Source organism: Lasioglossum baleicum, chromosome 4 (assembly GCF_051020765.1).
Source record: "Lasioglossum baleicum chromosome 4, iyLasBale1, whole genome shotgun sequence".
NCBI lineage: Eukaryota > Metazoa > Arthropoda > Insecta > Hymenoptera > Halictidae > Lasioglossum > Lasioglossum baleicum.
The window spans coordinates 10,506,171-10,528,228 of record NC_134932.1 but is presented as its reverse complement, the minus strand read 5'-3'; the positions used below and the strand labels follow the sequence as shown (position 1 = coordinate 10,528,228).

Genomic DNA, 22,058 nt, shown 5'->3' with positions numbered 1-22,058 from the left:
ATTCGCTAGGAGTGCTCCGCGAACTACAGCGCGGCCGGCCAGTCTGACTGCTGCTAGTCAGTATTGCTATGTCTTGCTTTCTTACTCCTGCCTGCCAACCTACCAGTCTACCCAGCCTTCTCGGATCGGCCGTGCCTACCTCTCTCGCGTATTCTCTCCTCGCACCCCCTTTCCATCAAGCTCTCTTACTCTTTCTCTCTCGCCTAGCCACTTTCCGTCTCCTTCTTTCCTCCTGCCCTTCCCCTTCGTCCTTTTCTCATTCACTCGCTCGTGTTCGCCCGTGGCTGTTTATCCCGCTCGCACCTGAAACCGTTTCACTCGCGCCTACCCACCTTCCTAGCCCCCTCCTCGTCTAACCGTCGTCTCTCGCTCTCTCGAATGAATGGTTTAGTTCGGGAGGGCCGCCGTGCCGGAAACAGCCGATCGCGTCCGGAAATCGCCGAGCTCGGACTTCCCGCATTAGTGCGCTTCTTGAATAAAATTCCATTCCTTCCTTCCTTGCTTCCTTCCTTCCTTCCGTCCTTCCTATCTTCCTACCTTCCATCCTTTCCTTCCTGCCTCCCGCCCCGAGATCCTCTGCCCCGTTCTACCCGCTACCGAATTTCTACCCGACATCCCCGAATCACCTCTTCTATCGCTCTCCGAGGGCTGATCATTCTAATATGTATCCCTCTATAACTCCGCGAACGATCATCTTTTCTGAACAAACGTCCCGGACCGTTTTCATCGGGTTACGCGAAAAAGGCCATCTACCCGATACTGTATCCACATTTCGGCCACCCGTCCGAACCCGTCCGATTCACGCCGACCCGACCCGAGGTACCCGCACGCCTCCAGCGCACGCCCGTGATCCGTTGCACTCGTTCGCGTTTCCACGAACCTTTCGTCGGAGCTTTTCGTGCGTGAAATTGTAATACTTTTTGACGCGTGCGTTTCGTTTCTAGTGCACGCGCTTCTGAGCGCCGTTTTTTTTTTCTTCTTCCCCTCTTCGTCGGTTCTTTTAGCATCTCCTCTCGCTTTTCCCGCTCTCGGCCCTGTGTCCTGTCGCTGAGTGTGTCCCCGGTAACGGTAGTTAACCTGCTAACCGGGATAGACGAGTTAACTCGCCCTTCATACACATTTGTATCCTTCGATTGACTTCTCTCTCGCGATCTCGCGTGTATTTGCCGAGGAGTCTGCTCGGTCTAATGCAATCGCGATACCTGCGCCAGCATAAATTAGATCGTATCCAAGTGAATTATGGGGTGAATCGCTCCGAATCATTTTACTTCGATGGTAATTGCCCCCCGTGCGGGTGTTGATGACCGACAAATCACCTTGGTCTTGCTATTTCTGTTCCCTCGAAATAAGTCCTTATATTTTTTAACCTAATCAGCTTAGGATCTCTCATCACCCCAGTGTAATTGCGACTATGTATTCAAAAGTGTTCCCAATGTAATACGTTGTTGTCTGAAGGAATGGGCTACCATTACATTTGGACCAGTGTGAGTGTGACCCAATAGCTAATCTCTCTCATTATTTATATTTCTTGCAGTTGTAGAATGAACTTATTCTCGATTGTCCAGTTTAGTCCAGCTTGTTCCAGTTTAGTTTTCAGAGTATTAATAGGACAGGTACCTGCAGGGGTTAAATTCGGTGCGATGTTATGACTCGAAGGTTATGGGACACGTGCGAGGAGAAAAATCGGCGGGAGCGTCGAACGCCGCTCGTTCCATATTCTGTGAAACTGGAGCAGTATTTTAGGGTGAAAATTGGAGGCGATTAAAAGAACTGCAGCGTCTGGTGAGCTAAATTATGCAAGAAAAATATACCGAGCTCCTTGGGACGGGATACATCAGCGCGGCGGAAAAGCCGCCGCCGTTCCGCGCATATTTTTCAAACATCCCTTTACGATCCATTCGAGAGCTTGAAACGTTGAAAGAAGGATAATTTGTGGCTGTACTTATGACGAGTGAAATAAAACAACCCTGATCCGAAAGTTCTCGTTGAAAATCGAAGTAAACCATTGTCGGGATAAATATAAAACGCCAGAACGCGTGAAAGAAAATAATTTCGAAGAAGAAAGACCTCGTCCGCTTGTTTCGTTTTATTATTGAAAGATTGTTGTTCGGATATAGTTTATAGCGCATTTGTCGGCTCGAATGATCGCGATGACTCATCTCGTTGTGGGATAAGTTGGGTCGGCACCGTTTTTATGCATCATTTACAATATTTCCGATTAAAAAATTCACGGACATTTAATATCGGGTACAAGGAGAATTTCTTTCGAGCAACGAGGTATTGTTGTCACGAGGAAGAAATTTATATAGACGGTACGTTGATTTCTGTATTATCGACCATTTTTACAGTGACCCGCCGCAACCGGTCGTATCAATCTTTATTCACGTAAGTCGCGATAAGATCGTGCAACGTATTATGCAAGGCGGTGCGTGACGCAACACGATGCGTCGATTCATAAAGCGAAATGCAGCGTGTGGAACCGCGATCGAGATTGGTCTTTTCGTAGCTGCGTTTGATGCACACACGGTGACATCTGCTGGCGAAACGGGTGCATTAAAAACGAAGCGAATGACGCGCATGTGGAACGTGGCGCCCTCCTCATTGTTCCACTGTTTATTCTTTCATTGAAGCGGTAACGAGCCCTTCTTTCTTCAAATAGAAATTATCTAATTATTCTAGAGCAAGCATCAGTAAAAAACAAACGTTTGTGTGCATCCAAACTTGCAGAAAAATATGAAGAATTGTATAGAAATTGTATAAAATTATGTAATTGTAAAATCTTTTTATACATGTAGTTTTAAAAGATTTTAATTGGTATGAACATATTCACAGCTTATTTATCAGTAAATTGTGGATTTCAAACGGCAGGAAGAGTCTAAGAGTTCTTTCAATTCATTAGAATAATTGGAGGGGAAGTTAATTTTTATCTGGCTGCTGTGTGTAATCGATGCAGACATTATTTTATTTCACACAAAGATCCGCAATTTATGCATCATGCAATTTCCGAGCAAGATTGACTCATGCAACTGTCATGGCCAATGCGTGTCTGACTTTGAATAACTCTTTCCACTTAGATTGGACATGGACTACCTTGAAGGATAATTTATTTCTCATGGTTCTCACACTATTCTACCACAGACTTAAGTTAAGTCTGTGACTCTACTCTTTAATCTACGTTAGCATAATGTTCTGCTAAAACATTTGCGATAGGGACGTTTCCAAGCTCGACGTAATCTTAGTCGATCCATAACAATGTTCGGTATTCAAAAATCACAGGATTAATATGCTGAAGCTTCCACGATCCACGAAGGAGCATTGAAGCTGCCATTTGAAGGATCCCCGGTGGTTCGCAGGCAAATTGCGACAGTTTGCAGAGTTCGAGCGAGAACGTCGAACGGTTCCCGAAGATTGCGCTCGCATAAAGGATATCAGAAGTCCATTTAAAAATAGTGCGAGATTATTGAAGCATTTCGCTTCACCTGCCAACCGGTGGAACATCTGCGCCGCAATCTCGATCCTTGCGTCATTATCCTTTGTGACCGCGCATCATCGATTCACTGTTTCCTCAACCATGGAAATTAATCAACCTTAGACCATGATCAGGAGTGATAATGGGAAAACGTGATGCCCGGTGCGGCTGTGGTCCCTCGGTCGCGCCAGAATTCACCGATTGAGAAACTGATTCTATCATCGCCGGTGTCTTTCTTTTTGTTTTTTTTCTTTTACTCTCTGCTCTCCACCGTTTCTGTTCTTCTATATACATTTTTTTTTCGTTCGGGATTCAATCCTGCAGGTCCGATGAAGCGATCCGTCGATCCAGAATGATCCAGACGAGCGTTTATCGTTCACCTGGCCGTGAAAATAGCGACACGCCGCGCCGGGGAGCCGATTGAATTTTCAGCTCGATGGAAAATGCCCGATAGGCTCCGGCAGCTCGGCGTCAACGCGATAGAATCAATTATCGATTAGAAAAGTGGCGTTTTCAGCAAACGATTACCCCGAGATTGCAGCCTTCCGCGGACCCGTTTCCAAAGCGAACGAGACTGCTCGTGGACAGTGCGGCGAATCAATAATATGCGTATCGATCATTTTATTTCACGGAAAAACAACTAACCCGGTTGGAAAGTTTGCGTGACATCGCCCGCAACTCGGTTGCCGCCGATTAATTCATTGATACCCGTTTACATATTTACAATTACAATTATAAAAATTTATCGCGAGCGCGACTTATCTATTTTTCTGATAGAATCGCCGGATCAGGCGATCAATAGTTTGCACGGTTTAACGGTTGGTAACGACCATAATTCTTCATTGAATGTATGCTTTCGAAACGCCATTTTCCATTTGACGTTATCGGAATAAGATATTAACGCAGAATCCTGGATGAATTCCAATCCTGAGAAGCTGAACTGTATTTTTTAAGTTCGTTAGAAATTCGTCAGTGTGTTTCTTTGTCGAATAAGAAATGACGAAACACTTCAACGTACTTCTTAAATCTCAACAAAAACATCCTTTAAACTTTAAACAGGAGCCAAGTTCCTATGGCCGTAAAAAGTTGTGAGATCAAACAAACTACGGCCAAGTTTGTTAGCTTAGCTACCTAACACCTTTTATGGCCATTGATTAAAAAGTAACGGCCAAGTTTGAATAATTTAGCCCTCCATGTAACTCTTTAAAACTTAAATAGCGTTCTTTTAAACTAATTTTTACAAACGCTTTTTTCAGTATTGCAAGAGGTATTTCTAAGCTAACGTACTTGGCCGTATTTTGTTTGATCTCACAACTTTTTACGGCCATAGGAATTTGACTCCTGTTTACAGGATGTTTTGTTGGGATTTCATCAATTTTTGTTGAAATTTCATCAATTATCAAGTAGGTATCAAAGAACAAAATCCTTTTCTAATTTGCAAGACAAAATTCAAATTCAATGTATCGAAGATTAACACTCTGCCGGCGACGACGCTCGGATCCGTTTGCCCCCCGCCGCTATAGACGATACTCGGTGCAGTTTCTTTTGTTTACGTTAGAGCGATTGTTTTCTTCATCAGTATGTGTTGCGACGTCGAAGTTAATAAAACGTATACTTATGCATGTTATGCTTCTATGTTCTATCGTACGTACTTATTTAGTAATGTTTTTTTTCAGTACAGCCCCTTTAAGGTGTAAAATTTCAAACTTCGATAATTATTCCTTTGAGTGTTTGTTATGGTGGACCTATGTACCAAATTTCAAGCTTCTAGGTCAATGGGAAGTACCCACAAGGTTTCGATGATCTGTCAGTCAGTCAGTCAGCGACAAAAGCGATTTTTGAGGTCCCATATCTCGGAATCTACTAATGCTGGAGGATTAATGTTTTGTCAATATTGAGACATGATAGCATTTAACAAGTGTACGAAATTACATCTCTCCATCTGCCTCCAGTGCCGAGTTATAAGCCTCTAAAAAACGGCTAAGTTGTTTCGTGTAAAAGGAGGTAGTGCGAGAACTTGGCTGGGGCACTACCGTGCACCTAGATAAATAAAGGTTCAGGTAAATATCCATTGCTGACAGGTATTCCTTCTTAGTAGATTGCGTTTACAATTCCATTTGCAATGAAATGGACTTAAACTATTTTGGAACCGCCGCTATGAATAATTTAATATCGATTGACATTTTTGGCATAAAAATACATATGCTCAAGGTTTCAAGGACCGAGGTGTGCGAACTCATTGGACATCGTGGAAAGTTTTGTTGGTCGACGCGAGGGTTAACGATACGGAACATCAGTGAAACATTTCAATTCTCCATAAGAACAATCGAGACCATGGATTCTCGACAAGCATTTCAGGAAATCGATATCCCAGCAGTCCTCAACCCCCGGGCGTACGATTGCTAGTCATAGACGAAAGGAAAATTCGCGACTCACGTACGGTGGGGAGCGTCGCGCTTGTTCAGGTTCGCAATCCTTGGTAGCGGTTGGTCGCGACGACGATAGACAGACGGTTTCGCCGATAAATCGATGCCCCGTCGAAGACGTTCGCGTGGCAGGATGTCACATCGGGGCCGGTTTCTTTGTCCCCGGCGCGGCGGCCTCCACGCCAAGTCGAACGTCCACGTAAGCGAAGTGCATTCACGGGGAATAAAGGATCGCGATTTGATGGGCGCCGGTACAATATTCATAAGCAACCGACCGACCCCTCTGTCGAGTGTTTCACGTGGCATCGCGGCGGCGCAGGCGTCATCGGCGTCGACGTCGTCCTCCAGGTTCTTCCCTGGACTCAGGTTTCCGTGAAATACAACCGCCACCGGCTCGTTGCACCGTTAACCACTCCGGTTCTCCGCAATGTCGGCGACCAAGCTGCACGCTGCCCTCTTCGTCATCGCCACCATCGTCGGGACCACCTCCTGCCAAACGGCCATGACCATGCGTAAGTCCTCGGCATAGTTAAAACACCAAACGCGTACACTTTTCACTTCAAATTCACCTTCTGACCAGCACGTAGGTACATTTTATGAGACAGTAAATGTAGACAGAAGAAGCTGGTCATTGCCGAATTTTAAAAGAATTTCCACTGAAACATGCAAAATCTGATCTACATTCTCAGCTTGTCTTATTCGTAAGAGGCATAAAAATCGCATGTGTTTTTATGAGCGCGATTTACACACGGTCATCAACGTTGCCGGTGATCGACGATGATTTATCGCTCGCCGGAAAATGCCGACCTAGATTCGGAATTGTTTATTTCGTCGAGTCTAGTTCGAGCAATGGTTACGCTGCTCTCCCGTGGAGAGTTCTAAATAACAATGATTTATCGAGGCTGGTTTATCGTGGTCGGTTCGTTGCTAAACTGATTTATTGAATACAGCTCTTGTTGTTGCTCTCCGGGAGCCACAGGTTGATCTCCGAGTTGACGATGGAGGTTCGAATAGGAATGAATTCCTCTTTTAAATCATTTTAGTAAACTGCGACTAATGTGTCAATATTCTAAAATTGTTTCGCCCGTCCTTGTCCTAACAGCATAAACACCGCGGTGTACCGATAAATAAATGATCGATTATGATCGACTGATTCATTAGACAACATCTTACAACTAGTAGAACGAGCATTTCCGAGACGCGTTAGAAAAATTAGTCAACCTGTTTATTGGCGAGCCGTTCGTGTTCATCGATTATGCACCTCAAACATTGATGGCTCTTATGAAAGTTTCATTCGTTTCCGATATGAAAACTTGCCGCGCTATTATTCGATTATTCATGGGCAATGTCTGACTGAAAGTTATCCAATCTCCTGCACCGATTGTCCCTGGCCCTTGACACGAATAATTGTGTCGATGCTGACGGAATGAAATGCAAAGGGACAGGTGGCACGTGTCAACATCGACTAACAAGATAGTCAATAATAATTGCAAGAGGGTAAAATAATTAGTTGAAAGCTGTAATATTAAAGCGAAAATTTCAGTGCCAGCGCTATTATTACTTATTGCTGTTTATTACATCGATTAGTGTGCATATTCTCGGTATGATGCGACGATGCGCCGTGTGTAGATAATTAATGCACGATTAGATACGATCTGTGCAAACCAATTTATTGTCAAAGTAGAATGTCACGAGCTCGCGTGTCTCCGGGTAATAGAAATTTCTGCATAGCGCGTAAAACCATTATGCGATTCTGATAGATATTTAACAACCGTCTCAAACACTAAAACTGCATAAAGATAATTATCTAATGCTGCCTGGGCAAAAACCACGGACTGTGACTACTGAAACTACAGAATGTTTGTCAACAAAATATTTTCAATTTTTGATACAGTGATAGTGATAGAGGAGTCTGACGAACCGATCAAGAGCGTCATTAACGAAGCTGTGCCACAGGCTGAGAAGAATTTCGGAGGCGATGTCATTCTTGTCAACGTCTCCCTCGTCATCGTGGATCGAATCAACATTGACGCTACTTTCGAAAAAGGTTGAGAAAACTGCAAATGTGAAACACATTCCTTAAATATGTGATCTCTCGTTTCGCTCTAAATTAGCTTTCGGAGTGCAGCTGCTACTTAACTATCGGCTAGTTAGTTCATAGCATATCATGTAATTCAGTTACGACGTAGTTGAATTACTATATTTTAATTATTTATTATTATTTAATTTAACTGTAATTGAAATTATACTGTAGTTCAATTGTGTAATCGAATTACAATGTAATTGAATTAGCACAACTTTGGTTCATAGCCACTATAATAATGAACACTAAACCTATCAAGCTTAAAACATATAAAGGTGAAACACCTTATAAAATTGAGAAGATTGAATTTACTTAAACTTTGTACGGTTTTCATTATACTATGTGCTTAAGTGAAGAAGTCAATTCAGTCATTTCCTATGAAAACGTTTTTATAATTTCAATAACTGTCGATCAGAAATCCGGTCAATTTGACCGTGGTAGGTTTAGTGTTGACCGATTGTAACATTGTTTTAAATTCAAATGGGTGACTGGATTCATCAGTGTTTTTGATCGTTCGTGAGGGAACAAAAAATAATGAAGACATGATATGTAGATGAATGAAAGAACCAAGGATGAACGTTTCCTCTGACACTCTGGTTTGACTCCACGCTTAAAACTGGCCTTTCAGTGTGCGAAGCCTTGTTCAAGGGAGTCACTATCATACTGGACATGACCTGGACCGGCTGGGAAAAGCTGCGCACCATGGCCGACGAAAACGGAATCATATACAAGCGAGGGGATAGCAAGATAAACTCGTACGTGCAGGCGATCGACGATCTTTTGATGTTGAAGAACGCGACCGACGTCGGTCTGATCTTCGAGGATGAAAGGGGTGCGTTGTCTTGGCATATTTCGCGCGTGCAATCGTCCTCGACCCGGCTGCCACGTTAAACGAACCGATTCTTCCAGAGCTGAACCAGAGCTTGTATTATCTGATCGGGAACTCGATCATCAGATTGGTTGTGATCGACGACTTCACGGAGAAGACCGTGTCCAAGATACGAAACATGAGACCGTCGCCGTCGTACTACGCGGTTTATGCGAGCACGCAGAAAATGGACGAGCTGTTCAGAACAGTCAGATCTTTAGAATGTTGTATTATCTTTTTAGAAATTTTTCAAATACAAATGGTCGAATTTTGTAGGCTGTACTGGGAGGGTTGGTGAAAAGGGATGGAATCTGGAAGCTGGTGTTCACCGACAACGATTACAAGGAGTCTAAGTACATCACTGGAGATATGCAACTGAACGTCTCTGTTACCGTTCTAACAATGAAAGCGGAAGTTTGTTGTCGACTGATCGGCGAACCGTCTTGCACCTGTCCCTCCGATGTTCAAGTAATTTTACTAATTGCTTAGTTTAAGCTGATTTTACATTCTCCATGCATTCGTTGAGCTACAAAGACATAGGTCAACAGTGTATTACTACACAATATACTCGTTTAAGGTTCTTTAAAATAGCCTTCATACCTATTGTAGTCCTTAACCTTAAGCTTTTCTCATCTGCAAGAGAGAACATTTAATTTTTCCACTCAAATACACAGTATTTATGCCTAAATTTTGTTATCCCAGCGCCTTTTGTTCTCCATTCGTCGTACTTCGTCAGAACTGCGTCTACGCCAAGAAACAATATGGCATTATCCTTTCGAGGAATATTCGAGAATATTCTTGTCAATCGTGGCTTCCCAAATGTTACAATTTACCGACACATGCGTATACGCGTTCAAGCATGCGTGTACTTTTTGGAGTAAAATTTCGGATTTTGTTCAAATTTAAATATGTTGTAGTCTTCAGTGACCTATGAACAAACCTCAAAGTCTTTTTCGATATCTTAAAAATTGTTGATTTTACAGAGGTGTAAAGAACGTGTCAACCTTTCTCCATTAAATTGTAAGACTAGAACTGGCAAACCGATGGAAATGAGCTTTTAGGAGCTTATAGTGAAAACATAAGAGTGTCACTCAAAATGTTATTTGAAAAAAATGTTTTTCTCACCATTTATTTTACAATTGTTTCAAACAAATGCCGTGTTTTCATAGTGGACCACTTTTTAAAAAATTGAAGAACATGGGGATATAGCCCCAAGTGTCCCCTTTACAGATCTCTTTTTAAAAAGATGGACATTTGAAAATTGACGCAATTAAAATTATTATAACTCTTCAACAGATAATCTTCTACTGACAATTAAGCTTAATAGATATTATATTTTTTGTAATAATTTTTCAATTAATACTTTAAATTTTGTTGTCTTAAAATAAAATTAGAAATTGTTCATTTGTTACTTATTTAGTAGTTTTTCAGATAATTTAAATCACCGGTGTCTTTGGTTATTTTCTCTGTATTTCTTGAACTATTCATACTATGAAGAATAAATATGTTGAGTAGAAATGAATAAATTTGTTGAGTAGATACTCTTATGTTTTCACTATAAGCTCCGAAAAAGGTCATTTTCCTCGGTTTGCTACTACAGCTATTATAATTCAATGGAAAAACTGTTGAGGCTTTTTATTTTGCACGTCTGTGAAACCAACAATTTTTAAGATTTCGAAAAATTCTCTAAGATACGTTTATATATCATTGTTTCTAATTGCACAGCTATTCTACTACTACTTCAAGCGGCTGTTGGGCCTAATAGTGAACCTGATGAGCGATCTACAAAAATCAGGGATCAGCGTGGCTGCAAGGAGAGTTAATTGTTCTCCGAAGAACGCAACTCAAACAGCTTCAAACGTTACCTCGGAGGCGTTCAATAAAAATTTGCTGGCAGTAAGTCAGAGTAAAAATTACTATTACAATCGATTTTCACTAAATGATTAATGCAAATATTTTCTGGATGAAGAAACTAGGGGGGAACGACACGTTTGAGTACTGGTCGGATAAAGGATTGATCACATACAAAGCGGAGATCGATGTGGAGGTGCTGAAGAATGGTGTTCTGGAACAATTAGCTACCTGGACCAGGCGTACTAAAATCAAGGAACTCGAGGGGAAGAGCATCGAGCCTGCGAAACGATTCTTCCGCATCGGGATTGCACCTGTAATCGATTAATCCTTGATTACGATAATCTTCTTGTAAATCCTTAAAGTCTTTGATCCTCGCTTTAACACCCTGTATGTTTAAATCGATAGAGATATTTCGGACTTGGTTCATTAACCGACTTCGAAAAAGGAGGAGGTTACTCAATTCGATCTGTATGTGACTTTTTTTCGCTTTTTTTTCTATGTATGTTCACCGATTACGCCGAGATGGATGGACCAATCGAAACGAAACCTTTTGCATCTTGTAGAGCAGGCAGTTCCAACATATTCCCCTACGACAACTGCAAGGTCCCCCACCATCGAACCTCTTCACAATGTATGCGTGTGCATCGCGTCGTGCGTCGCGCGGCACGCGGCTGTGTGGTGGGAGCTTCCCACTACTATACATTATAACGATGAAGTCTAAGAGTGGGGGAAGAACCTAAGCGGGGAAGGTGCCTCGAATAGCTCCAGAGCTACACGTTGGAACTGCCTGTTGTAGAGTCGCCGGGGTGGTCCCGTGAAAACAAATTTTGCATTTTTTTATTCCTTACGAATTTATTTGCGGAAAATGAATTATTTCATGTATGTTCACCGATTACTCCGAGATGGATGGACAAATCAGGACGAAACCTTCTACATTTTGTAGGGTATGTCGCCCGATTGGTCCCTTGAAAACAAATTTTGCAATTTTTCATTCTTTGCGGTTCTTATTGCGAATAACCAATAAGACCGAAAACCCATCCTACCGTGTTCTACAAAGTTCTGCTCGTTCCACTAAAAAGTATGAAATAAAAAAATTTTTTTTTGAAAAATTAAACCGACTTCGAAAAGACACTAAAAAGTATGAAATAATGTCCATTTAATTTATGTGAATACACACGAACTTAAATACAATACAATCTTTTCGGAGGCGGCGCAAAAGATTAAAATTTTCCAAATGACAGATGTTGCTGATTATGATTTCATTGGAATATGGTGGACTTGGAAATCAGTAGGTGGGAGAGAAGATACATTAATATGTGAAAGCATGTAAAAGAATTTAAGGATTTTCGTGATTTCTAGTGTCGAAAATTTTCAATTTTGCGTCGCCTCCGAAAAGATTGTATTGTATTTAAGTTCGTGTGTTTTCACATGAATTAAATGGAAATTATATCATACTTTTTAGTGCGTTTTTCGAAGTCGGTTTAATTTTAAAAAAAAATTTTTTTTGTATTCTATGAGACCGTAAGATATTGTAATACTATTGTAATGTAAGTTTTGAAACTGTATCTAGTCAGTTCCCTGGACAACAGCCAAATTGGACCCAGCCACCGGACAAGTAATGAAAGACGAGAATGGGAAGGAAATATGGGAAGGTTATTGCATAGATTTCATAAAGAAATTATCCGAAGAGATGCAATTTGATTATGATCTGGTTATACCGGAAGACAGACAATTTGGGAAGAAGTTGTCCAATGGACAGTGGAATGGCTTGATCGGCGATCTTGCGAAAGGGGTAAGTCTGCTCACAAAATTAACCTTTCGACTGTGGATAAATAATTTAATTCGACATTCGAATACCTCGGCGCCTCAGAGCCGGCTACCATCTACGTTACGGTGCGCAACGAGTTGCATTCGCGAGGCTGTCTCGTTCTTCAACTTCGAAAACAGAAAATTGAAATATTGTCCTAACCCTTTGCACTCGGAGCTATTTTAACTGGAAAATTAAACATTTCTTCCGATCTAGAATATTTCCATTCCCTATGATTTCTGAAATTTTATGGATATGAAATAGGTATAATAGCCTCATACAATACCTAAATGTATTAGTAATTGCTTAGATACCGATATGTTTAATAATGTTTTTTTATTAAATATTTAATAAAACCAGGGGCCAAACTTTTTTGATCATCGACCCCTAAAAATTTGATAATTCTCTTATCGACCACCTCTATAAAAAATGTTAAAAAAGAATAAAAAACTGACTTAATCAGATAATTGAATGATGTCGCGTCAGCTAAACTTTACTTACTATATTGTAATTACAAATGTCATTCCAAACAAAAATTGTATTATATATATTGCGTTGCTGTCAATAAATTTGCGATTGAATAACATTGGTATTCATCGACGCCTAATCGACCCTCTAGATCGGATCGACCCCTAATTATATTACACCGACCCCGAGGGGTCAATGTCGACCACTTTGATGATCCCTGATATAAACAATATTTTGGATAATGGTACAGCAATTTTTAGTGATGCTCCAGAGGGGACAACCGAGTGCAAAGAGTTAACAAGCAGATATCCTTTTTTACAGGAGACAGACATGGTGGTGGCATCGTTAACAATGACATCGGAACGTGAAGAAGTTATCGACTTCGTCGCTCCCTATTTCGAGCAGTCTGGCATATTAATCGGTAAAAATGAATCATTTTAATAATACACGACGATCGATTAAATTCTTCTTCCCCAGTGATGAGGAAACCCGTTCGCAAGCCGTCCCTCTTCAAGTTCATGACGGTCCTCAAAGTTGAAGTTTGGTTGAGCATCGTGGGGGCGTTGACTTTGACGGCAGTGATGATTTGGATCCTCGACAAGTATTCTCCTTATAGCTCCAGGAACAATAAACGACTGTATCCGTATCCTTGCCGGTAAACATTCCTCTATTGTCCTAATAATTTAGATAGTGAACGAAATTAACACTAAACATACCACCGTTGGTCAAATGACCGGTTTCGTATTTTTCATTCTATGATTATTGGAATTATGAAGTTGCATTTATGGAAATTGATTCGACAAACTTTTCGTCCAAGCACACATTGTATTAAAAATGGCGCGAGATCTAAATAAATAGAGCCTTGTCATTTTTATCAGCTGAAGTATATATTTTAATCGCTTTGAAAGCCCTGTAGGTTTAGTGTGGAGCTACTATCTCCTACGTAATTTAAACTAATGTCTTTTGAAGGGATTTCACATTGAAAGAGAGCTTTTGGTTCGCTCTAACATCGTTCACACCTCAAGGAGGAGGCGAAGCTCCAAAAGCTCTGTCCAGCAGGACCCTAGTGGCTGCCTATTGGCTCTTCGTGGTCCTAATGTTAGCCACCTTTACTGCGAACTTGGCTGCTTTCCTCACTGTCGAACGAATGCAGGTTCGTTTCTTCTTTCCTTCCACGCAGAACCAGCATTCTCATTTTTTCATTAAATCGTGCGTTGCTCATCCATATTTTCATTTCGACATAGACACCCGTGCAATCGTTGGAGCAGCTGGCGAGACAATCGCGAATAAATTACACCGTTCTTGCGAATTCGAGCGTTCACCAGTACTTCAAGAACATGAAGAGGGCGGAGTTCAAACTGTACACGTGAGCGAACCTCCTCTTGCCAACAAATTTTAAAACCAACTAATTTGTTATTCGTGTGCTAACGAGAACTTCGTCTTGCGTGAAATTCAAATTCTCGAACAATTTCTCATTCGAGATCGATGAAATCATTCAAATAAAATAGCAAATACACTCCTCAAAAGAATTAAGGGATCACCTCTGCGAACCCGAAAAACTGCTACTAGTTTACATGATCATAACTCCGGCCAAAATTGCAGTATCGATATCATTAAACAATGGCTTGAAAGCGTAAAACCTCTAGTTTCAGATGCTCTGTTTCAAATTGTTGCTATGTTGGTTTTTAAACAAAGTTATAGCGAGATAAAGACAACATTGACGGTTAACAAAAGTTTTGTGCAACTTCGTAACATCACACGAGGAGAAACAAATTTTGTTGATAAATCGCGTTAATATCATCTGGAAGGGCTATCTTTCCCGTGTAAAATGTGTGGTTGTTGATTATCGAGCGATTTTTTTTATTCGAGTTATTCAACATTGAAGTAAATATTGGCTTTTTAACTTTAACTGGCTGCAGAAAGCGAAAAAATTATCGTAGTATCTTGTGCAAAACTGCAATAGAAAGAGCGTTTCTTTCTCTTCAAGGCACTTCTTTAGTTTTTTCAATTTCATGAACATTTCGATATGCCAGGTGTTTCTGAAAATATGCTTAAAATATGCACAATTTCCATTTTTCCTTTAACTTGCTATATCTCGGCAAGAAATGATTGCAATACCATGATCCGAAAGTCAGATTGAAGCAGAAATTCTGCCGATTGGATGGAGTACCCCATGAACTCGTTGCGACAATTTTTTACCTATGGCAGCTGTGTTTGAAGTTAGTGATCGCAGAAATTACCGCGCCACATGCAGCGGCTGCCTGACATCTCTGTCACACATCTTTTGTGTGTGTGTGTGTAGTTTAACATAGGAGATTGAAATTAGTGTGTGAAAAATTAATTGTAAAAAATTTGTGTAGCGTGTGGAAAGAGATCACGTTGAACAGCACCAGTGACCAGGCAGAGTATCGAGTGTGGGACTACCCGATAAAGGAGCAGTACGGCCACATCCTGCAAGCAATCATGCAAGTCGGTCCTGTGAAGACTTCGGAGGAGGGTTTTCAAAAGGTGGGAACGATCATCGATCGGCGTAATCAGTGAAAAATTGCCAACCTTTTTGCTGTTGTTTCAGGTGATAGAAAGCGAGAGCTCGGAGTTCGCTTTCATCCACGACTCGTCGGAGATCAAGTATGAAGTAACAAGGAACTGCAATCTGACAGAAGTTGGCGAGGTGTTTGCCGAACAACCTTATGCAATCGCTGTGCAACAAGGAAGCCATCTGCAGGAAGAGATTAGCAGAAGGTACCTTTTCAAAACTGTATTAAACGCGCAAATTAATTCGTTTCATAGGACTGATCTCATTTGAATGTTTCTCTGCGCTCTTGAATTTATTTTGGTCGATCGGTCCCAGGATCTTGGATCTGCAGAAGGACAGGTACTTCGAGACCCTAACTTCAAAGTACTGGAACCAGTCGCTGAAGGCGCAGTGCTTGGATTCCGATGACAACGAAGGCATAACTCTCGAAAGTTTGGGTAAAGAACAACAAATTGAAAACTCCAATTTTATTTACCGTTTTCAATAATGTTTTAATGCGGTTTCAGGCGGAGTGTTTATAGCAACTCTCTTCGGCCTAGCTCTAGCAATGGTCACATTAGCCGGCGAGGTTCTGTACTATCGGAAGAAGAACGACTCGCAATCGGAGAAGCAGAAGGAGAAGAAGCCGAAGAGGAGCGGCGACAACGAGAAAATGATTCTACAGAAAATGGCGTCGAAGCTGCAGCTGAAACCCGCTCCGACCGACGCGTTTTTCGAAAAGTCAACGAACCCACTTCGCGTGTCGCACATTTCCGTTTACCCGCGACACATTCCTTTCAAAGAGTGATCGTTCGACGAACAAAACACTCGTTCACGAAAATAGGAATGTCCATTTCTACGTTGACACGCTCATCGGCCGATTCTTGTATGCTTTAGTCACGCAATAAAAATGTTTCATCAGGAATCTATGCTCTAAGAACAATCGAGGATGCCTAGCGATCTGGCTATTTGATACTTTTGAAAAATTCGACAGCAACTTGTATTCGATACCTGGAGAATTTCCGCGGACAGGTTTTTCCAGGTGTTAACGATTAGAAGATTTATCCTGTAAAGATCATGTTCGATAAGCTGGGCATTGTTAATAAACATTACCACAGAACAACGAGAACGCGAATGAATTTTGTATTTATAGTTTGGTGTCTTTCACTTGTTTCACAACGTCGATATCGACCGCTTGATTCGCCGATTCTGCACGCCTCTCCCAAACTGCCGGAAACAATCCTGGGTCGATCGTTACGAAACCAACCATGGGTGCAATCTCTCAGAAATATTTTTGAACGTTACTCTTCCATTGTATTCTCGGCAGCTGCGTACGAACACCTAGGAGTGAAGCTGAAGAGCTGAAGAATGAAAATCGGTATTTTCTTGCAGCCAAAGGAAAGTCTGTCGATTTCTCGTTACCACCGGATCAGAATTTCTTTCGTTCGACATAACGACAGCTCGTTTGAAATCGACCATATTGACAGACACCAGGCAGTTTTTATAATCGCAACTGCAACGAAATCGCGCAAACGAAAGCGAAAAGACCCGATCGTTCGGCTGTGTCATTTCGATCCGCGACGTTTTGCCATAGTCACGGATTCAACACCGCCCTTTTATCCAATTTACGAAAACCACCGACCACGAGACCGCAACCGTCGGGCCGCAGTACCAAATCCTTTAACTATCCTCTAACAAGGTGCCAGCAAGAAAAACGACGATTGTTCCGAGCTCCTTCGCTTTCGAACCTTCGAAATCTATTGCTTTTATTGGCAATGCTGATTGTGTGAATGTAACGTCTCCAGTTTCTTACATTTTTCTAATCATTTATCGTAAATAGACTGCGGATCTTTATGCATTTATAGCAAAATGTCAACTAAAATTGTCACTAATAAGTTATACGGCTCTGTCTCTCTCTCTCTCTCTCTCTCTCTCTCTCTCTCTCTCTCTCTCTCTCTCGCTCTCAATACGTGAACAGCACCATGGTTTCGTAAATAAGCGATCGACAACCAGAAACCGAGCAATGTACTCAACTATGTCTCATCTTCTTTGGATTCCAATCTACAGTTGACACAATATTTACTGATTTCTAAAATTATCCTCTACCAAAGTTCCTACAGTGAACGTATTGAACCGAATGGGCCTGGGGATGAACACAGATGATCAGCCATTGTCAAAAAGAGTTTTTCAAGGTAGTTCGGAGATGAAAGCGGCAATCTTAAGAATACGATGAAGGCCACTACCCAGAAAAAAGGGTTGGAATTCAGGCAAGAGAAGATCCTTCTACAGCTTCAATAGTAACTCGAGGCAGTGGGAATTTATATTTCCTCAAAAGCTAAAGTTCATGAAAGCAGAAGTGCAAAGAAGGCGTCGCAATAAGAAAAATAATCCACAAGAAAGAGAATTGCAGTCAAAAACTGGTCGAAGAAGTGATCAATCTTGGGCCTGAGGGATTTCAATTATTGTAGATGTCAATATATGACTTCTTATCTGTTAGAATTATTAAGGGAGGAAATAGCAATAAATTTCGATTCTATTTCTTGCAATCGACGCAGACAATTTTAGTCTAATCATAAATATGTATAATGTCTTCAGTCTACTACTCAGAACAAATTATTTGTTCGTAATTTCATTGTAATTTTCAGTGTACAAAATTCCAATCGCACACCTTAACTTTTCAATCTTTGCTTCATCAAATACATGCGAAAGAATTAACCAGAAAAACTGCGACACATGCTTTTCTTTTGCCTGTAAAATAGAAAATATAAAACTGTACGAAACGTTCCTACAATATCAGACCTCCCAAGCCTTTGTTACGCTCGCGTACAAGAAAGTTCCCAGTAAAAGGACAATTCAGGTGTGACAGGTGCCGGTGTGCAGCCACAATCGCCCTTTTTGTCATTAACAAGACAAAAATCAAGTTTTATCGGCCAAACAACTCCCAGTGCTGTTTTACGGTCTCTGATTCAAATGTCTCCGATGCTCGCGACTGGATCATTGACAAGATGGTGGGGCGAGTTCCTAAGTCAATATAAAGGCTGTCCGAACGGAGCCGAGATCACTTCATGGGAAAGTTATGTGACTCTTCGAACAGGAACCGGAAATTTGCTTCTGGATCGACGGACTTGCAGCATGGCCTCTTACAAGGTTCACAATCTCATTTATTTAGTGAGATTTTCATCACTTATACACATTTTTATATTACATTTATGTTTCTATTCTTCTTCACAAATTCCAGGTGTGCTTCACCTTGGCGACCATCTTGGTCTCAGCAAACGCAGCGTTCAACCCGACCCTGTTTGACTCATTCCCCATTCGCGACCATTCCTGGATCAGCGATGACCACCTGGACTCTGCATCCTCCGAGCACTCGTCATCCTACAGTCCCTTCTCATCGCTGAAGAAGAGACAATCGGATTACGAATCCTCGTACGAACGTCCAAAAGGATGGTTCTCGCCGTCCTTCAAAAAGGAGCCAAGAGAGGACAAGAGCTACAAGAAGATCATCTCACCAGTCTACACGATCAGAGAAAAGGACTCTTCTCTATACAAGGACATTGTTTTCAAATCTGGAGTGCCCTACTGTCAGGAGAGCAAGACTAAACGGGCCAATAGGGACAAAAACGCGAAGGACAGCCTGGTTTGCTACAAATGCAGAAACCCTAAGAACGGATCCACCTACGAACAGTGCTCCTACGTGTCCCAGCCTCTATCGGAGACTAGCAATATTGAGAAGGTGTTGGAAGCACCGTCGGGCTTCAGGTTCAGGCGATCCAATTCCGAAGAATCTCTGTCAGACTTCAAGAGGTCTCCGAGAGAGAGGTACAGTGGCCCGAGTGATCGGTATAGATTCGATGAAAAAATATTCTCGGATTCCACGCAGGATGTTCCAGAGGAGTACAAGATGAAGGACGAAGAGTGCGAGAAGGTGGTGAAGGACACGATGGTCTGCATGGTCTGCAGAGACAAGAAGAGCAACGGCAAGTACGAGCAGTGCTCTTACGTGAGCCAGCCCAAAGAGAAGAAGTACGCCTACAGCAAGTCTGCTGCCTACAAGAATCCTGAGAATAAGGACGACGATGACGACGACAAGAAACCTGTCAGCGAAACTTTATCGGAGAAAGAGGATAAGGAGAAATTGAGCGAGGAGGCTTCCGAGTCGAATTGCAAGAAGGTTGAGAAGGGCTCCAAGACCTGTACGATTTGCAAGGATCCTAAAACAGGATCTAACTCTGAGAAGTGCTCCTACGCTTATCAGCCCGACGATAAGGTCTACAAGTATAGCCGATCCAAGAGCTTCGGAAATAAAGAGACTCCTTCCGATTCTCCTTCGAGCACACAGGTGCCCGTTTATAAAGGCAGCTACTCCAAGAAGCCTGAGGAATATAAAGACTATAGCAGCGAGTACTCGAGCCCCGAGAAGTTCTATCAGAAATCCGGATCTAGTTATTTTAGCGATAGGGAAGAGCCTAGCGCCAGGTATCGGAAGTCGGAGGACGTCGAGAGCTATCTTTCCGATTACGAGAAGTCTAAATCGGAATCCGAGAGGATCGCTAAGAGCATCGAACCTAGCAATTGCAAAGAGGTTGAGAAGGACTCCATGACCTGCACGATGTGCAAAGATCCGAAAACTGGAGCGGTATCGGAACAATGCTCGTACAAGTACAAGCCTAACGAGAAGAAGTTCGTTTACAGCAAGTCCAAGTCGTTTGGGAGTCCTACGAAGGAGGAAGACAAGTCCTCGGACAAGTCCACGGAGCAGACTGAGAAGAGCGAGTCCAGGGAGCCTTACTTCGACAGGTTCGTTCATTCATTCTAATATTGATCACTAGGCTGCGGATGTTTGTGCAATTTTCAATTTTTATGATGGAAGCCTTTGTAGATCCAAATCAAATAAAAAATCTTACTCAATTCTGTCGGATTTGATATTCCAGCATTTTTCGAACATTTTCGTGAGCCATAAATGCATAAAGATCCGCAGTCTATTGATAACCAGAGTTGTGCTAATTCAATTACATTGTAATTCAATTACTAAGTATTTTAATCAGATGTGTAATTGAAATACAATATAATTGAAAAACAATGTGTAATTGAAATAAAATATAATTGAAATAAAATATAATTGAAATACAATATAATTGAAATACAATGTATTATTGACATACTATTTTATGTAATTTAATTACGAAATATTTTATAATTGTACTCCATCGCAATTACGTATTACATTGTAATTTCATTGAATGAAGGATGGAATCAAGTTCAATATGTATTCACGAATCCGAGTCAAGTTCAATAACCAAGTTTCATTTCATGGGTTTCGAGTTTCAATGATTATACTTGAAAAGTATTCATTGTATACAAGTAGTTATCGAACCTCGGAATGAGTACTTACAAGTTTCGAAAAGTACTTCGATATTGAAAGTAATCGAAACTTTCACAAGTAGTACTCGAATCTTGGAAATCAGAACTGCACAGTAGGTTTTAAGCACTTTCTTGATTAAATTCGTAACTATTTAAGAATAGTATTTCATTTACAATACTTGGTTTTATCCTATTTCTTTTTTATCCATGATATTTCCTGCTTTTGAAAAAACTCTTTCTGAAGCTACAGAAGTGGCCATTATACAAAGATAGTCACGTGTAATTTTTGATAAAATGGGGTAAATGCCAGCAGGTCCTACGGATTCGGGCCCGAAAAAGCAGCCTACAGTGACGACGACAACTCTAAGAAGGGTTACCGCGAGTTCCAATCCGGCAGCGAGTCTAAACCGGAAGTAAAGGAACAGCCATCGTCAAAATCACCGGAGGAATCGCGTTTCTACGACGCGTTCGAGAAAAAGGCTGAGATCAGCAAGTTCTTGCAGGACTTCCAGAAGGAGGACAGGTCCAACTGCAAGAAGCTGATGCGCGACAAGATGACCTGCTACCAATGCGTCGACGAGAAAGGGTTCCGGCAGGAAGAGTGCGCGTTTGCTACCACCGAGGACTCAAACCCTGACAAGTCCGAGAAAACAGAGTCTAAAGAGGATGCTGAGCCTAGCAAAAAAGTCCCCAGGTCGTATATCATCGACAAAAGAATTGACGATGCTCCCTTGGACTCTCACGCAGCTGCTACCGAAGATCATGCGAGAGTAGACGTCCCAGGTGAGCAGAAGACCGAGGACGAAACAAAGGGAGTCGATGCTTATGCTTATGTGGCTGAGACTAGGCCTGTTTACGACAGGGTCCTAGGATTCACGCTGCCAGCATACATGTTGGAGAGCTCCGAGTATGAGCAGGAGTTTGATAAGTCTTACGGCGCCGGGGGAAATTAATTAAAAAAAAAAAAACAATTAATTGCAGCGTCTTGGGAAAGTTAGAAGACTGCGTTCGCGTGCGAACTTTGGGAATTTTTTCGGGTAAAAACCTAACACCTGTCAATCTAAGTTCTTATACAGGAAGTAAAGAATACAGCGACCAATTCAAACCACAGAGTAGAACCAATTAAGAACGCGAAAAGTAGCTGCGAGCGTTATTTAGTGTTTAAGCTGTATCGTTAAATACAATTAAACTGTTTCTTCTCCAA

The 22,058-nt window shown here is 41.6% G+C and overlaps 2 protein-coding genes across 8 annotated transcripts; both read left to right on the top strand.

Annotated features, from left to right (window-relative positions):
- Positions 1-475: 475 nt before the first annotated feature.
- Positions 476-16,619, top strand: Ir8a (Ionotropic receptor 8a). 6 transcript variants are annotated; one of them, XM_076422686.1, is made up of 18 exons: positions 476-898; positions 5,241-5,529; positions 5,681-6,407; positions 7,790-7,942; positions 8,607-8,810; positions 8,888-9,054; positions 9,123-9,314; positions 10,572-10,742; positions 10,816-11,013; positions 12,271-12,492; positions 13,297-13,396; positions 13,453-13,630; positions 13,945-14,128; positions 14,220-14,341; positions 15,336-15,483; positions 15,548-15,717; positions 15,827-15,948; positions 16,018-16,619. In XM_076422686.1, the coding sequence occupies exons 3-18, from the start codon at positions 6,323-6,325 to the stop codon at positions 16,296-16,298; spliced, it is 2,697 nt and encodes an 898-aa protein (XP_076278801.1). In that variant the 5' UTR covers positions 476-898; positions 5,241-5,529; positions 5,681-6,322; the 3' UTR covers positions 16,299-16,619. The 6 variants fall into 6 exon arrangements, with proteins under 6 accessions (XP_076278801.1, XP_076278800.1, XP_076278799.1 ...); XM_076422685.1 differs by having other exon boundaries at positions 476-1,275; XM_076422684.1 differs by having other exon boundaries at positions 476-1,484.
- A 149-nt stretch (positions 16,620-16,768) lies between these two features.
- LOC143208328 (uncharacterized) lies at positions 16,769-22,058 on the top strand. 2 transcript variants are annotated; one of them, XM_076422688.1, is made up of 3 exons: positions 16,769-18,637; positions 18,729-20,290; positions 21,168-22,058. In XM_076422688.1, exons 1-3 carry the CDS (start codon positions 18,461-18,463, stop codon positions 21,805-21,807), a joined length of 2,379 nt encoding a protein of 792 aa, XP_076278803.1. In that variant the 5' UTR covers positions 16,769-18,460; the 3' UTR covers positions 21,808-22,058. The 2 variants fall into 2 exon arrangements, with proteins under 2 accessions (XP_076278803.1, XP_076278802.1); XM_076422687.1 differs by having other exon boundaries at positions 21,165-22,058.

Excerpts from the sequence above, each read along its gene's own strand:
- Ir8a (XM_076422686.1), top strand. The coding sequence starts at position 6,323 with ATGTCGGCGACCAAGCTGCACGCTGCCCTCTTCGTCATCGCCACCATC. Across the intron at positions 11,014-12,270 it reads TCCGCATCGGGATTGCACCT|TCAGTTCCCTGGACAACAGC; the intron begins GTAATCGATTAA and ends AACTGTATCTAG. Across the intron at positions 13,397-13,452 it reads GCAGTCTGGCATATTAATCG|TGATGAGGAAACCCGTTCGC; the intron begins GTAAAAATGAAT and ends CTTCTTCCCCAG.
- LOC143208328 (XM_076422687.1), top strand. The coding sequence starts at position 18,461 with ATGTCTCCGATGCTCGCGACTGGATCATTGACAAGATGGTGGGGCGAG. Across the intron at positions 18,638-18,728 it reads GCAGCATGGCCTCTTACAAG|GTGTGCTTCACCTTGGCGAC; the intron begins GTTCACAATCTC and ends CACAAATTCCAG. Across the intron at positions 20,291-21,164 it reads AGGGAGCCTTACTTCGACAG|CAGGTCCTACGGATTCGGGC; the intron begins GTTCGTTCATTC and ends GGTAAATGCCAG.